Source organism: Macaca fascicularis, chromosome 3, assembly GCF_037993035.2.
Source record: "Macaca fascicularis isolate 582-1 chromosome 3, T2T-MFA8v1.1".
NCBI lineage: Eukaryota > Metazoa > Chordata > Mammalia > Primates > Cercopithecidae > Macaca > Macaca fascicularis.
The window spans coordinates 5,632,537-5,649,820 of NC_088377.1; the positions used below are offsets into that span (position 1 = coordinate 5,632,537).

The 17,284-nt window shown below is 43.3% G+C and overlaps 2 protein-coding genes and 1 long non-coding RNA gene across 6 annotated transcripts in view; 1 reads left to right on the forward strand and 2 right to left on the reverse strand.

Annotated features, from left to right (window-relative positions):
* Positions 1 to 4,917, reverse strand: part of MX2 (MX dynamin like GTPase 2) — a 44,081-nt gene extending 39,164 nt beyond the window's left edge. For both annotated transcript variants that reach the window (XM_005548647.4, XM_045389323.2), the window contains exon 1: positions 4,889 to 4,917. The gene's annotated coding sequence lies outside the window, so the exon portion shown is untranslated. The remainder of the gene's footprint in view (positions 1 to 4,888) is intronic.
* On the forward strand, positions 775 to 11,585 carry LOC141409795 (uncharacterized). The gene is made up of 2 exons (XR_012431975.1): positions 775 to 921; positions 8,904 to 11,585. It is a non-coding gene; the product is annotated as an uncharacterized lncRNA (long non-coding RNA).
* Positions 8,878 to 17,284, reverse strand: part of FAM3B (FAM3 metabolism regulating signaling molecule B) — a 57,959-nt gene continuing 49,552 nt past the window's right edge. For all 3 annotated transcript variants that reach the window (XM_065541359.2, XM_005548653.5, XM_074033983.1), the window contains one exon: positions 8,878 to 9,837. In XM_065541359.2, the coding sequence (XP_065397431.1) occupies positions 9,748 to 9,837 (90 nt within the window). In that variant the 3' untranslated portion in view covers positions 8,878 to 9,747. The remainder of the gene's footprint in view (positions 9,838 to 17,284) is intronic.

A 17,284-nucleotide genomic window follows, 5' to 3' on the forward strand; every position in this document is an offset into this window, starting at 1 on the left:
GTGGGCCCAGAGGAGAGGCGAGGTCAGGTGAGCTGGAATGGTCAGCTCTTTGTGGAACGAATGACTCTGTACTGCTGAGCCGCAAGATTTGGAGTTGCTGTCAACTTCGAGGCAACTGTTAAACCAGGGAGCTGCCAAATATTTTCAAGGGATGACCAGGCCAGGAGTCTGAAGACTGAGAAGTATGCATTCTGGATAAATTGAAAATTGGTAAGAAAATAGGAGGGGATCCGTTTTTCTTAGAGGATCAAGCTTGGAAAGTCCCTCCTTCTGATTGAGAATAAAAAAAGGGATTTGGTTTATTGCAGCTCCCACACTAGCAGGCTGCTTTGCATCTTCCAGTTTTAGTCATTGACAGGTTCTGCATCAGACACTTCCTACAACATTACCATCTTATTCGGGTTTCCCCATAGAATCATTCACTGCAAAACAGCCACTTAACATGGTCCTGCCTGCCTCCCAGGAGTGTCAAAAGAAAATATGATCCCATGGAAAAGGTCTCCGTTTTTTTTTTTTAAATAAAATTTCACTCAAGAACATACCCATGGATTTATTTAATCTCCTTAATATAAATAAATTATGTTAAGATTGTATTAGTCTCGTGAATATGCAATCACAACAAATTACCTTGCAGAAGTCCAAGCTAGTCAAATTTGCTCTCCTGGTGAATCCAGGAGCTCTCTCTTGTTCAAGAATGAGAGAGACAATTGTCCTGTCCTCCCTTAGCCTTGGCCTTGGCCTTGGGAGGCTGAGACTCTGGCCAGCTTGAGTGATGCGGATCCTGAGAGCACTCCCGGGTAGGCATTTGCCCCGGTGGAACGCCTCGTCAGGGCAGTGCACAGCAGACACCCGCGGAGGATCCACACAGGGGCTGAACACCGGGAAGAAGCTGGCGCTTTAAGTCCGGACATCTGAAACTTGGTAAGACTGCTCACCCACTCCATTTGAGTGGAAGCGTGGCCTGATCACCCACGGCGTGCCTGTACCGGCATTTTGGTTTTTTTTTTTTTTGACTTGACTTGAATTAATTGCTTGATATTTTGGTTTAGTTTTGTTTTTGACTTGAATTGCTTGATAAACAGGCATGCCTTTATTGGCACTTTGGTTTTGGTTCTGCTTTTGACTTGGCTTAAATTGCTTGACAAATAGGTGTGCCTCTAACAACACTTTGGTTTTAGTTTTGATTCTGATTTAGTGTAAATTAGATGAGTGAGTGATCTTTTACCCTTTCCTTCTTGTAGTGTGAATGTTGTTTTGTCTCAAGAGAAAAATAGGTCAGACACAAAGTAAGCCCACTCCGCTAGGAACTCTGTTAAAACATTTCAAAAAGAAAAAAGGAAAGTCATCAAATCATCAAAACTTACTCTATTAAAATGCATGTTACAGAACCTTAAGAAAGGTTTTGCAGGAGATTATAGAGTTAAGTTAACCCCTTAGAGGTTAAGATCTCTGTGTGAATTAGAACTGCCCTCTTTTGGTGTTGGATGGCCCACCAAAGGAACTATAGACAGAGAACAATTGGCCATGTATTTAAGGTGGTGACGGGTCGGAGGACAGCCAGTGTACCTAGATCAATTCCTTTATATTGACTCACGGTTAAATACAATATAGACAAAACCAGCATAAATTTAGCCCGTTTAACAGCTTATTGCAAAAAAAGCCAAAAGTAAAAGTAAGAGCAGCTTCGCCAGCAGACACAGAGTTAAAAAAGGGAGTCCCAGAAACAGTAAGAGAAGCCAGTTTCACAGGAGCTGCCAGAGATAATAGAAATTCTTTCTCCATATGTCCCAGCCTACCCCGCTTTACCGAGGCCAACAACCCCCTCAGAAATGAGATTCAGGAGCTAACACGCCCCAGGTCTCCCCTCGAAGGGGAGGATCGGAGCCTCAAGAGGCCAAGGAAGGAAGTCAAGATAGTCAAGTGGGCCGTCTCAGATCTGGTCTTGCTCCAGCTATGCAAATGCCTCTCAGGGAGACACAAGGACCTGTCTATTATAATGACCAGGCCTACATCCATGGGGGCAACAGACTTTCATCTATCAGCCCTTTTCAACCATTGATCTACTAAACTCGAAACACCCTGAACCCGCCACCTTGCTCCCGGCAGCTAAAGCCCTGTCGACATGACTGTGTAGAGGTGTTGGACTCCAGTTTACTCCAGCAGACCTGACCTCCTGGACCAGCCTTGGGCATCAGTAGACTAGGAGCTATTCGTGGACGGGAACAGCTTCATCAACCCACAAGGAGAGAGATGTGCAGAATATGCGGACATCTGTCGTTAAGCTGAGCTCATTGCTTTAATTCGGGCCTTAGAACTCAGTGAAGGTAGGACTGTAAACATTTACACTGACTCTCGGTATAATGCCTGTTTAACCCTCCAAGTGCATGGAGAATTATATAAAGAAAAGAGCCTGTTAAACTCTAGGAAAAGGGGAAAAAAACACCCAGAGAATGCAACTCAGCTTCAGTGTTTGCAGAGGTACTGAGAAGCACTTCTGCAGAAGCTAAGAGTTGGTAGAAAAAAGCAAGTAATATAAGAAAAGATTTCGGGAATGCTTCAAGGAGCTGACAAAAGCCTAAGTCAGTTTTAAAAGAGCTTCTATAAAGCATTCTGGTTTTACACCCCATTTAACCCTGAGGCTGCTGAAAATCAGTATATAGTGAATACTTCATTTGTAAAGCAAGCCCAAGGTAACATCAAGCAGAAGCTGCAGGTATGAATGCCACCTAGTCTATAAAAGTGGCCACCAAGGTGTATGTTAACTGTAACCAAGGAACAAAACTGGGAAAGAGCAAAAGAGAAAGAAAGACTAAGTGTAAAAAAAAAACAAAATTAGCACTGCACGGGTTTAACACAGGTTTGATCCTAGGTCTTCATTTAGAAAATAGTTTCCAGCTAAAAAAATTTAAAACCCTCATTATAAATATATTACTAGTAATAGAAACTTGCTTGCTGTTCCCCTGTGTATTACACTTGCTCCTTCAAATGATAAAAGGTTTTGTAGCTATCATCGTTCATCAGAAAACTTCAGCATGAGTGTATTACATAAAACACTATCACTCTGTCTTGCAAAGAGACTCAAAAAGTAAAAACAAAAGTAGAACTCCCACTAATCAGTGAAAATTCTCAAAGCGGGGGATAAGGAAGGAGACCACTACTACTCCTGCTGCCCTCCTCCCCCCACCTTGCCTAGTTCACAAGACAGGAGGAAAGAGAGAAAGAAACAAAAGTAAGATAAATAGCTGACAACCTTGACACCACCACCTGGCCCTAGGAGTTAAAAAAAAGTAGTAATAATAACATCAACCCCTTACCTAAACTACTTGTGTTATCTGTAGATTCCAGACACTATATTAAAAAAGCATTGTAAAACTTTTTGTTCTGTAGCTGATGCATGTAGCCCCCAGTCACGTTTCCCATGCTTGCTCGATTTATCACGACCCTTTCATGTGGACCCCTTAAAGTTGTAAGCCTTTAAAAAGGCCAGGTATTTCTTTTTCAGGGAGTTCGGCTCTTAATATGCGAGTCTGCTGATGCTCACGGCCGAATAAAAAACCTCTTCCTTCTTTAATCCTGTCTGAGGAGTTTTGTCTGTGGCTCGTCCTGCTACAGTACCATTGCACTCCAGCCTGGGAAACAGAGCAGGAAGACCCTGTCTCAAAAAAGAAAAAGAAAAAGAAAAAGAAAAAAAGAAAGAAAAAAAATTGCACATCCAAAGGGAGTCAAAAGTGCTTCAGAGGGTAGGATGGGGGTGGGAAGTAGAGCAGAGTAAAAGGAGGAGAGGGTGCGAGGAAAGATAGCTTGGAACGCTGATCTTTTTAAACTGCTGCAGACAACATTCTAAACACAAAATAAGAAAGAACAGTGTTCAAAAGGTGTCATCAAAGCTGAATGGGGTGGCTCACGCCTATAATCCTAGTGCTTTGGGAGGTTGAGGCGTAAGGACTTCTTGAGCAAGCGAGTTTGAGACCAGCCTGGGCAACATAGAGAGCCCTTGTCTCTACAAAAATAAAAAATAAAATAAAATGAACCAGGTGTGGTGGTGCACACCTGTAGTCCCAGCTATTTGGGAGGCTGAGGTGGGAGGATCCTTTGGGTCCGGGAGCTTGAGACTGCAGTGAGCCATGATCGCACCACTGCACTCCAGCCTGGGGAACAGAGCGAGACCTTGTCTCAAAAAAAAAAAAAAAAGGCATCATTGATACCACCATGTCTCCTTTCCACTCTGTATCAATTATAAAATGGACTTCAGCCCCCAGAGTGCAGGCGATCCAGGGTGCAGTGGTCCAGAGTGCTGGAGTTGGCCCCCACTGGCTAGGAACTGGCCACGGTGGGAACATTCACACCATGAGAACAGAAGAGAATCTGCAAAGGCTAGAAATCAGGCACCACCCCCCGCCCCACCCCGCCCTGCCCCATGACAGCCAATTTCCCAGCATATGACCGTCACCAAGGTCACGTCAGAGCATCACAAATACCACAAAAGAAGCAACACTTGAAGCCCTCCGAGACAGCTTTTGGGGCACAATGCTCCTTATTTAACCCCCAGACTTTGTAGAACGCTGAGCAAAGCTGTCCTAAAAACCACCCTTTTGTGTTCACCCAACTTTTAGCCAGATCAGGATGGAGGCCACCCTGTCCCCAGGGCCAGCCACTTCCCCTCCAGAGTCTCTCTGTGCACAGGGCTACTGGGGGCTGGAGGCAACATGGGCTCTTTCTGAGCCTCACACCAGAGGCAGCATCAGAATCTTATCTTTACGGCTCCTGACTCCCAGCACATGCCACGTTCACCAAGCAGATGTCATGTCACTAGGGAAATATTTTTTAAACGCGCATCTGCTGTGCATCAGACACAAAGCAGCCCTCCCTGCACTGGCCCCGTTCTTACCGCTGCACGTCCAGGATGGAGAAATCGTCTCTTCCCTTTCCTCCACTTCACTTTTATGTGGTGTGTGAACCACTCCCTCCCCTGCTCCGTCACCAACAAACAGGGAGAGAAATGAAACTACTTGATCTGGCCACAGAAATGAAACTGAGTTATCAGCATGCTCTCCAGATGACTCAGAGAGTGGTCCTCAAACTCGAGCTGCATCCAAATCCTGGGAGAGCTGTGGAGACGGGGTGGCAGTTCCCCCCCCCCCTTGCCGGAGAGTCTGATCTATCAGGTCTGGGCTGGGCCTGAGAATCAGCATTGCTAACAGATTCCAGGGGAGGCTGGCATAGGGGCAGCTCCAGAGTGGCTCGGTCACTGGAAGGCTCTGCCATGACAGTGCCATCCAGTACCACCTGTGTGGCTCTGAAATGTGATTACCGTGACCAAGGGACCGGACTTTGAACTCCATGTAATTTGAATTAATAGCCATGTGTGGTTCGGGTATTGGACCTCACAGATGCACTGCTGGTACAGCCCGGGGACATGCTCTCAGGTACATGATCTGAACACTCTGAGCTGTCCTGCTTAGCTTCATGCCTGAGCCGCACCTGACAAATGTCACGTCTCCCCTCGTTAGGTGTGGAAAACCCAAAGAAGGAAGGTCAACAGCTTTCTGCAAGCACCTGTGCCTCAGATCCCCGACTCATAGCCAAGATGGTTTTCTTCCCATTGGAGATAAGGAGGCCCCAGGACAAACCCCAGGCTCCGGAACTCAGCCCCACACTGGCTGCATGTCATCTTTCTGGTCCTCAGTTACTTTTCACTGCAAAAGTGAAGGTGCACAACCGCGTGCTCCCTAAGGCTTCCTGCTCTGTGACCAAAGTCAAGGAAGGCCAGGCATTCCCATCACCGGAGCCAAGAGGTCTGGGAACCTCCAGGAAGAGCCTTCCAGACACCGGGGAGGGGACCAAGCCTCTTGAGGACTGGCAGTGATGGCTGGGAGGGAGGAAGTAGGCTCTCAGCTCTCCTTTCCACCCGTGATCCTCTCCCAAACAAAAATCGACTTTACACATTTAAAAAAAAAAAAATCCTGAGCACCTCTTTGCTAAGTCATTGTAATGACTTCCCTTGAGCGCAGGCTTAGCTTTACAGAAGATATTTAGAAACTTAAAAATGTTTTTCAAAACCCTGGCATTAGAAATATTAATGCCAGGAGATCATCGTCAGGATCACCTATCCCTGAACCACTTTTCTTCCCGAGAGCCCGGGGACAGATGCTGAGGAGTGAGGGGAGGAATTTGAATCTCAGACTTGGCAGCATGATATGACATTTGGTTTCACTAGGAATGTCTTTCACAACAGGGCCTGGACCGGCCTACTGCTTCAAGGAAGGCACAAAGAAAGGCCTCAGAGAAGCCAGACAGAGGGACATGAGCAGTTTGGGCCAACTCAGGGGACCCTCCACCCTCCATCAAAGCAGTATCTCCCTCCTGCACGCCCCTCACCAGCCACCCTGGGAAGGACCAGAGGTGCCTGCGCATGCAAACTTCAAGGACAGGGTTCTTGCGTTCTGAGCGCTAAGCCCTGAAGGTGAATGAATGTCCCACGCAGCATCCAAGCACAGGGGCCGGGGCCAGGGCCAGGGCTGGAAAAGATGCTGCTGCTCGGGCCTCGGTCACAGCCGCCGGGTGGAGCTCTTTCCTCAGCTGCACATCAGGGAGCGTTACAGTGTGCAGCTTGGTAAAGAGGTGAAGTCCAGAAGCCCCAGTGCCCGCCTCCTGCTCTGGCACACTGACTCTATGGAAAGCACCAGCGCCTCTGTGTGCTGATGAAGTTTCTGGCCACCTGGAAGCACCTGGAGCCATCTAGAGCCAGCATGCATCCACTCTCCCATGGCCTCTCCAGTCACAGTAGGAGAGATCAAGCATTTAAATGCTTCCCTGGATTAACAGGACAAAGGCAATGGTGAAGTGCTGTAGACAAGCAGGGTTCTTACCTGGGGTGTGTCCCTCCCAGCAGAGCACAGGAGCAGCAGATGCACCTTGGAGTGGAACTCCACCCTCTCATTGTCCGTGTGACCTGGCTCTTTGTTTCTTTTTTGTTTGTTTGAGATGGAGTCTCACTCTGTTGCCCAGGCTGGAGTGCTGTGGTGAGATATCTGCTCACTGCAACCTCGGCCTCCCAGGTTCAAGCGATCCTCCCACCTCAGCCTCCCAAATAGCTGGGATTACAGCAAGTCCCACCATGCCCAGCTAATTTGTTTTGTATTTTTAGTAGAGATGGAGTTTTACCATGTTGGCCAGGTTGGTCATGAACTCCTGACCTCAAGCGATCTGCCCATCTTGGCCCCCCAAAGTGCTGGGAATTTGGTTGTGAGCCACTGCACCCAGCCTGGCTCTTTGGTCCTTAGCCTCTCTGTGCCTCACCAGTTCCACTGGGTTAAATCATCATGATCCTGTCACAGGGCGGGTGTGAGCAGTGACCAGCAGGGTCCATATCGGGCAGGGAATGTGACTCTGACGTGGCCAGCCCCCTTGCATGGTGTCCGCTGGTGGGGGACTGGGCTGGGGGCTGGCAGTGCCTAGCACCTTTAGAGATGGAATGACAGTCTCCACACTGAAGACCACATTGTAGGGAAACATCAACAGGATGTGGAAATGAATGGCAATTCACAGTCCTGTGCCCCGGGCGCAGACACAGCAGTGATCTGCAGGGATAGCAGAAGTCCAAGGGGCCATCACTGGGTAGGAGGGGCCGTGGTCACAAGAACTTCACAGCCCAAAGCTGGATCCCTGGGCAATGCCTGGCCAGGAGTGCCCCTGAGGCCTATTCCATGACAGTGAACTAAGATCAACGATGCTACAAAAATATAGCAATTTCGGCCAGAATAAAAATGTACTGCCCTCCTTTTTTCATACACAAAAATGTCTATGCATACCAAGAGCTTAGCACTTACCAGGCCTATATTAGTTTTGTGGGGCTTCCATCATGAAGAACCACACCTGAGTAGCCTAAACAGCAGAGGTCTCTGGTCTCACAACTCTGGAGGCCAGAAGTTCCAAATTGAGGTGTCAGGACTGTGCTCCCTCGGAAGTCTCTAGGGGAGACCCTGTTCCAGGCCTCTCTCCAGCTTCCCATGGTTTGCTGGTGATTTGGGGTGTTGCTTGGCATACAGGTGCATCATCCCAGTCTCTGGGTGGGTGTGTCCAAATTTCTCCTTTTTATAAGAACACCAGTCCTGATAGGTGGGGGCCCGCGCACCCTACTCTAGGACAACTTGATCCTTACTGACGGCATCTGCAGTTAACCTGTTTTCAAATAAGGTTGCATTCCGAGATCCTGGGGGTTAGAACTTCAGCGGATGAAATTTTGGGGGATACAGTTCAGCCCCTACTGGGATCTGAGCCATGACCCCATCCAATGGTTTGCAGCCTCCCTTGCAGACACCAGGCTCCCTGAGGGGCCTCTGCCCAGGGCAGGGCTCACAGGCTGGGTGATGCTCCTCCCTGAGCTAGAGCACTGCTTGGCTCTCAGCAGTCATCAGGTCATTGCATCTCCACTCACAGTGGCCACCCCCTTCCCTGGAAGAGGGCCGTCATGCAGCCCACAGCCACACTGCCCATGGTTTGCTGGGGCCCCTGAGGGAGGGGTTGACATCCTCTGGCCTCACTGACCTGGCGCCTCCCATGTTTGGGGCCTTGGTATGTGAGCAGGTGGGGCTGACACATCAGGCCACGAGCTTAGTGAGGCTTGGAGGCTGGATTTCTGTTCCCTCCCTGGCTTTCATACCTGACAGGGGACACCCCTTCAGCCTGGCTTTTCACACCTAGGGCTCAGCCGTGGCTGGCCTGTGGCCACACTAACACAAACAAGAAATCAATGCTCTTATAAGCCACTGAGACTTGGGGCAGTTTGTTACTGTGAGAATGCTGGAATTCAGGGTGCCGTGTAGCACCATGTTTTAAAAAGGAGTCCTGCCAACAAAAATGCTTGGAAACCATTCATCTATCCCAACTCTTTTATTTTACAGATGAGATATAGAGGCTCAGAGAAGCAGTATTAACCTGGCACCAAAGTCTCCTAGCTCTTCTGGGGCCAGGCCCGGGAAAGAGGTGAGAATGGACACCTGGCACCGACTGCTAGCCCCAGTGACTCTATTTTCTTAGCCCCGAATCACACACATCATCTGACCCACCGTTTCAGCAAGTGTGGAACATCCTGGACTCTTGGATGTACTGCTGCATCTTCCAGAGAGTGAGGTGTTCGGTTGCCCTCCTGAGAGCTGAACAGCCTGGCATGAAGGCAGGGACTGTGTACTGTGCCGCTGGTACCAGAGCTGGGAGGTACCCAGAGTTGTGGAATGAATGAATACATTCACAGGCCCACAGGAAGACTGCAAGAGCTCAACTTGAGTTGAACAAGGAGGTTACCTAAGCCCTCAGAACTGCTGCTAATTCTCCCGGCAGAAGGAGACGACTGTCGGAAACTAGGAGGTGCTCGGTGATAATGGAATAAAGGTTTTCTCTCTGCAGAGCTGTCTGGACCACACAGGGGTCACACTTAGATCTGATCATAACATAGCTCCACCTGGACAAGTTGTTTCACCCAACCCTCTTTCCAGCTTGAATCACATCATTACCTTTAAGAATTTCCATTCGTTTTAGTTTCCTGCTAACTGACATCTTCACTATATAAAACACTGGTATAAAAATACTGTGTACCAAGATTTGATACAACTAGCAAATGTTCATTGGTTTACAACAAACCCAAAATACTCATCAACTATGGACTGTTGGATTTAGAAAAATAAGATTGTTGAGCGATTCCAGCTGCATTTGTTTATACAGAACACATTTATTAAGGACCCTGCAATGTCAGCTTGGTTCTTTGGGTATGCAGCCTTCTATCTGGATCTCTGCAGGCCAGCCAGAATATCTGTTGTTCTTAGTATCAGAGTGGTTGATCTGTGTAGAGAAAAGAAGAGTTTTATTTATTCATTAATCTAATAAACAAGTATTTAATCAGTGTCAGCTGTGAGCAGACACAGCCACTTCCTAGATGTGAATTTGCTCCAACCAAAGCTGGGTGTTTGATTTCCAATACATTTCTTAATAATATATTTTTAAATTTAAATTAATATATAATAGATGTACATATTTTTGGGGTATATGTGATAATGTGATATATCCATATCATGTGTATCAGGGTAACTGGGATATCCATCACCTTAAATTACTTTTTCTTTATGAGAGGTACATTCAAATTATTCTCCTCTATTTTGAAATGTATGATAGATGATTTTAAACTATAGGTGCTCTAACAATCTATTGAACACTATGTCTTATTTCTTCTAACTGTATATTTATATCCTGTTTTTTAACAATATTTGAAGCAGTTGTTAATACAGCTGTAGAACTTTCTGCAATGATGAAAATGTTCTATAATCTACCTATTTGGTGGAGTAGCCCATAGCCACAGTAGGTTATGGAGTACAGATGGTCCCCAACTCATGGTGGTTTGACTTTACAATGGTGCAAATAAGGTAATGCATTCAGTAGAAACTATACTCCGAGGACCCACACAACCATTCTGTGTTTCACTTCCAGTACAGTGTTCAATAATTCCATGAGACTCTCAACACTTTATTGTAAAATAGGCTTTGTGTTAGGTGATTTTGCCAACTGCAGTCTACTGTTAAGTGTTTTGAGCATGTTTAAGGTAAGCTAAGCTAAGCTATCATCTTTGATAGGTTAGGTATGCTAAATGCATTTTCAATTTACAATATTTTCAAATATGATGCTTTTATTGGGATGTAAGCTGAAGAGCATCTGTACTTTAAACGTGAATAGTGCAACTGATAAACCAAAATTTGAATTCTATTTAATTTTAATGAATTTAAGTATAAAATGTAAATTTAGCTAGTAGGTATCATATTGGACAGTGTAGCTCTAATGTTTAGTTTTCAACTCTGGGGGTAAAACTACATGTTTATATATATGTGTGTGTGTGTGTGTGTGTGTGTCTGTGTGTGTGTGTGTGTGCGTATGTATTTTTTTTCCCAGAGTTCCTGCAGAGTTCCTTGCTCAGCAAATGTGTATTCATCCTGAAGTGGGTTTAGTCCTCTATATCTTCAACTCTTTCACAGATAATAGAGCACCTTAACTTGATGCTTAAATAAAGTAAGGTGCATTTTATTAATAACCTTGGGATTCTAGTAATATTATCCCTTTTTATATAACAGCTTTACTGGGATATAATTCACATAGTATAAAATCCACCAATGTAAAGTCTGTAATTCAATGGTTTTAGTATGGTCACAGAGCTGTGCAACCATCACCATGGTCAATTTTAAAACATTTTCATCACCCAAACAAGAAGCCATGTACCCATTAGCAGCCACGAATCTCCTTTCCCCCCACCCTAGGCAGCCACGAATCTCCTTTCTGACTCTGTGGATCCTCTCATTCTGGAAATTTCATATAAATGGAATCACACAATATGTGACCTTTTGTGTGTATTTGTTTGTTTCACTTAGCCTGTTTTCAAGGTTCATCCATATTGTAGCATGTATCAGAACTTTATTTCTTTATGTATTTCAATATATTCCATTGTATGGCTATACCATATTTTATATATACATTTCTTAGCCATTAATCAGACATTTGGGTTGATTCCATTTTTTGGCTATTATAAATAATGTTATGTGTGCACAAGTTTCTGTGTGGACCTATGTTTTCATTCTCTTGGGTATATACAAACAAGTGTAATTGTTGGGTCATAGGGTCACTGTATGTTTAACTTTTTGAGGAACTGCCAGAATGTTTCCCAAAGCAGCTGTACCATTTTACATTTCCTCCACTAGTGCATGAGGGTTCTAATTTCTCCATATTCTCACCAGCACTTCATATTATGTCTTTTTAAAAATCATAGCCAACCTAGTAAGTGTTAGGGGGTATCTCATTATGGTTTTGATTTGTGTTTTTCTGAAAACGAATGATGTTGAGTTTCTTTTCATGTGCTTATTGATCATTTGTATATCTTCTTTGAAGTAACATCTATTCAGATCTTTGTCCATTTTTAAATTGGGTTGTCTTTTTATTATTGAGCTGTAAGAGTTCTTTATGTATTCTAGATTCAGGTCCCTTATTTGCAAATATTTTCTCCCATTCTGTGGTTTATCTTTCACTTTCTAGAAGGTGTCCTTTGAAGCACAAAAGTGTTTTTTTTTTAACCTTTAAGTTCAGGGGTACATGTGCAGGATGTGCAGGTTTGTTCATAGGTAAACATGCATCATGGGGGTTTGTTGTACAGATTATTTCATCATCCAGGTATTAAGCCTAGTATCCATTAGTTATTTTTCCTGATTCTCTCCCTCCTCCCACCTTCCAGCCTCTGATAGGCCCCTCTGTTGTGTGTTGTTCCGCTCCATGTGATAGTGTGTTTTCATCATTTAGCTCCTACTTATCAGTGGGATCATGTGACACTTGATTTTCTGTTCCTGCATTAGTTTGTTAAAGATAATGGCCTCCAGCTCCATACATGTCCCTGCAAAGAACATTATCTCATTCTTTTTTATGGTTGCATATTATTTCATGACGTACATGTATCACATTTTCTTTATCCAGTCTATCTTCAATGGGCATTTGGGTTGACTCCATGTCTTTGCTATTGTGGATAGTTTTGTAATGAACATACGTGTTCATGTGTCTTTATGATATAACAGTTTACATTCCTTTGTTTTTTGAATATTAAATTTTACTTATAACAAATATAATTTGTTAGGAATATTCCCAGTAAGGGGATTGCTGGTCGAATAGTATTTCTGTCTTTAGGTCTCTGAGGAATTGCCACGTCTTCCACAATGGTTGAACTAATTTACACTTCCACCAACAGTGTAAAAGCATTCCTTTTTCTCTACAACCTTGCTAGCATCTGTTATTTTTTGACTTTTTAATAACAGCCATTCTGACTGGTGTGAGATGGCATCCCATTGTGGTTTTGATGTGCATTTCTCTAATGATCAGTGATGCTGAGCTTTTTTTCATACGCTTGATGGCCACATGAATGTCTTCTTTTGAGAAACGTCTGTTCATGCCCTTTGTCTTATTAATGGGATTTTTTTTGGTAAATTTGTTTAAGTTCCTTACAGATGCTGGATATTAGACCTTTGTTAGATGCATAATTTGCAAAAATTTTCTCCCATTCTAAAGGTTGTCTGTTTATTCAGTTGATAGATTATTTTGCTGGAAGGACAAAAGTTTTAATTTGCTGAAGGGCAACTTACTTTTCTTTTTTTTTTTATTATTATACTTTAAGTTCTAGGGTACATGTGCACAGCATGCAAGTTTGTTACATATGTATACATGTGCCATGTTGGTGTGCTTCACCCATTAACTCATCATTTACATTAGGTATATCTCCTAATGCTATCCCTCCCCCCACCCCTACCCCACGACAGGCCCTGGTGTGTGATGTTCCCCTTCCTGTGTCCAAGTGTTCTCATTGTTTAATTCCCACCTATGAGTGAGAACATGCAGTGTTTGGTTTTCTGTTCTTGTGATAGTTTGCTGAGAATGATGGTTTCCAGCTTCATCCATGTCCCTACAAAGGACATGCACTCATCCTTTTTTATGGCTGCATAGTATTCCATGGTGTATATGTGCCACATTTTCTTAATCCAGTCTATCATTGATAGACATTTGGGTTGGTTCCAAGTCTTTGCTATTGTGAATAGTGCCACAATAAACATACGTGTGCATGTGTCTTTATAGCAGCATGATTTATAATCCTTTGGGTATATCCCCAGTAATGGGATGGCTGGGTCAAATGGTATTTCTAGTTCTAGATCCTTGAGGAATCGCCACACTGTCTTCCACAATAGTTGAACTAGTTTACAGTCCCACCAACAGTGTAAAAGTGTTCCTATTTCTCCACATCCTCTCCAGCACCTGTTGTTTCCTAACTTTTTAATGATTGCCATTCTAATTGGTGTGAGATGGTATATCATTGTGGTTTTGATTTGCATTTCTCTGGTGACCAGTGATAACGAGCATTTTTTCATGTGTCTGTTGCCTGCATAAATGTCTTCTTTTGAGAAGGGTCTGTTCATATCCTTTGCTCACTTTTTGATGGGGTCATTTTTTTCTTGTAAATTTGTTTGAGTTCTTTGTAGATTCTGGATATTAGCCCTTTGTCAGATGAATAGATTGCAAAAATTTTCTCCCATTCTGTAGGTTGCCTGCTCACTCTGATGGTAGTTTCTTTTGCTGTGCAGAAGTTCTTTAGTTTAATTAAATCCCATTTGTCAATTTTGGCTTTTGTTGCCATTGCTTTTGGTGTTTTAAACATGAAGTCCTTGCCCATGCCTATGTCCTGAATGGTAATGCCTAGGTTTTCTTCTAGGGTTTTTATGGCTTTAGGTCCAACATTTAAGTCTTTAATCCATCTTGAATTAATTTTTGTATAAGGTGTAAGGAAGGGATCCAGTTTTAGCTTTCTACATATGACTAGCCAGTTTTCCCAGCACCATTTATTAAATAGGGAATCCTTTCCCCATTTCTTGTTTTTGTCAGGTTTGTCAAAGATCAGATGGTTGTAGATATGTGGTATTATTTCTGAGGGCTCTGTTCTGTTCCATTGGTCTATATGTCTGTTTTGGTACCAGTACCATGCTGTTTTGGTTACTGTAGCCTTGTAGTATAGTTTGAAGTCAGGTAGTGTGATGCGTCCAGCTTTGTTCTTTTGGCTAAGGATTGTCTTGGCAATGCGGGCTCCTTTTTGGTTCCATATTAACTTTAAAGTAGTTTTTTCCAATTCTGTGAAGAAAGTCATTGGTAGCTTAATGGGGATGTCATTGAATCTATAAATGACCTTGGGCAGTATGGCCATTTTCACGTTATTGATTCTTCCTATCCATGAGCATGGAATGTTCTTCCATTTGTTTGTGTCCTCTTTTATTTCATTGAGCAGTGGTTTGTAGTTCTCCTTGAAGAGGTCTTTCACGTCCCTTGTAAGTTGGATTCCTAGGTATTTTATTCTCTTTGAAGTATTTTATTCTCCTTCTTTTGTTGTTAGTGATGTCATAACTAAGAAACCATTGCTTAAACCAAAGTCACAAAAATTTATGCCTCTGTTTTCCTCTAAGAGTTTAATAGTGTTAGCACTTCAATTTACATATTCGGTTTACTGTTACTTAATTTTTGTATATAGTGTGAGGTAGGGTCCAAATCTATTCTTTTCCATGTGAATATCCAGCTTTCCCAATACCATTTGTTGCAGAGATGATTCATTCCCCATTAAATAATCTTGGCACTCTTGTCTAAAGTGAATTGATCAAAAATGTGAGAACATGCACATCTGCTGGAGTCTAAATTCTATTTAATTTCTCTGTATGCCTATCTTTATGCCAGAGTGACAGTATCTCAATCACAGCAGCTTTGTGTTATGTTTTGAAGTTGGGACATGTGAGCCCTGCAACTTTGTTCTTTTTCAAGAACATTAAAAAGATGTTTTTGTTATTTGGGTCTCTTGAATTTCCATATGAATTTTAGGATAAACTTTTCAATTTCTACAAAAGATATCAACTTGGATTCTAGTAGGAATTGTGTTAAATCTGTAGATCAATTAATACAGTATTGAGATCTTAATAATATTAAAATTTCTGACCCATGAACATGGAATATCTTTTTTTTAGGTCCTCAATTTCTTTCAACGTGTTTTACTGTTTTCAGTGTACTAGTCTTGCATCTCCTATGTTAACTTTATTCCTAGGTATTTTATTTTTTTGATACTGTTATAATTGCTTTCTGAATTTCATTTTCAGGTTGTTCATTGCAAGTAAAGAGAAGTATAATTGAGTTTTTACATTGATTTTTGTGTCCTGCAACTTCGCTAAACTTGATATAAGTTCAAATAGTATTTTAGTGGACTTCTTAGGATTTCTATTAAGTTGGTGCAATTACTTTTGCATCAGCCTAATATATATAAAAATCATGTCATCTGTAAACAGAAATAGTTTTATTTATTTATTTATTTATTTATTTATTTATTTATTTATTTTTGAGATGGAGTTTCACTCATGTTGCCCAGCCTGGAATGCAGTGGCACTATCTTGGCTCTGCAACCTCTGCCTTCTGGTTTCAAGCGATTCTCCTGCCTCAGCTTCCTGAGTAGCTGGGATTACAGGCACCTGCCACCATGCCTGGCTAATTTTTTGTATTTTTAGTAGAGATGGGATTTCACCATGTTGGCCAGGCTGGTCTTGAACTCCTGACCTCATGATCTGCCTGCCTTGGCCTCCCAAAGTGCTAGATAGATTACAGGCATGAGCCACTGCACCCGGTCTACTTCTTCCTTTCTAATGTGACAACAGATCTTTCTTCTCTTTCTTCTCTCCCTTTCCTTCCTTCCTTCTTTCCTTCCTTCCTTCCTTCCTTCCTTCCTTCCTTCCTTCCTTCCTTCCTTCCTTCCTTCCTTCCTTCCTTCCTTCTTTCCTTCCTTTCTTTCTTTCTCTTTCCTTCTCCTTCCTTTCCTCTTTTTTTTCTTTCTTTTTCTCCCTTCCCTTCCCTTCCTTCCTTCCTTCTCACCCCTTCCTTCCTTCCTCCCTTCCCTTCCTTCTGTCTCCCTCTCTTTCCCCTCCCTTCCTTCTTAGAATCTCCACTACAATGTTGAAAAATGTATCAATGATGAATATCCTTGCCTCATTGCTGATCTTAGAGAAAAAACATTCTGGTTTTCACCATCAAGTATGCTATTAGCTAGGAGTAAATTCTCTTTTACGTTTAGTTTGTTGAATGTTCTTTATCGTAAAGGGGTGTTGAATTTGTCAAATTTTTTTTTCTGTGTCTGTTAAGATAGTCACGTCATTTTGCTTTTCATTCTATTAATGTTGTACACATTACATTGACTGATTTTTGGATGTTAAGCCAACTTTGTATGTCTGGGATAAATCCCACTTGTCTTATATATCCCTTCTTAAAAACACCCTTCAGATTAATGTATTCATTGTTGAGACTCTGGAAATCTTAAAAGGTGGCTCCTGCCTTTAAAAGCTAGCAATCCAAGCATGAAAAGGCAAATAACAACAATGCAAAGTACTGCATGCCCTCTCAGGGAAGGTACAAAATGCCAAGGGCATTACCGGCAGTGGTGGCAGGGCCAGAGAGGCTTCTCAGAAGAAACAGCCTTGAGGTGGATCTTTAAGGCGGCTTTGAGAAGGCACCCCCTGCACGGAGGGAGGCAGGTGCAGAGGTCCACACGTGGAAAGTTACTGCAGGAGTATAAAGACGAGACCTGAACAGAACAAGCATATGCGCTGCAGGGTGTGGGAAGAGCAGCCACTCATGAGGCTTTGCTGGGGTGCTGAGCACACAAAGCATGGGAGGGGCTGAGTGGGGCTCAAGACAAGGGTCT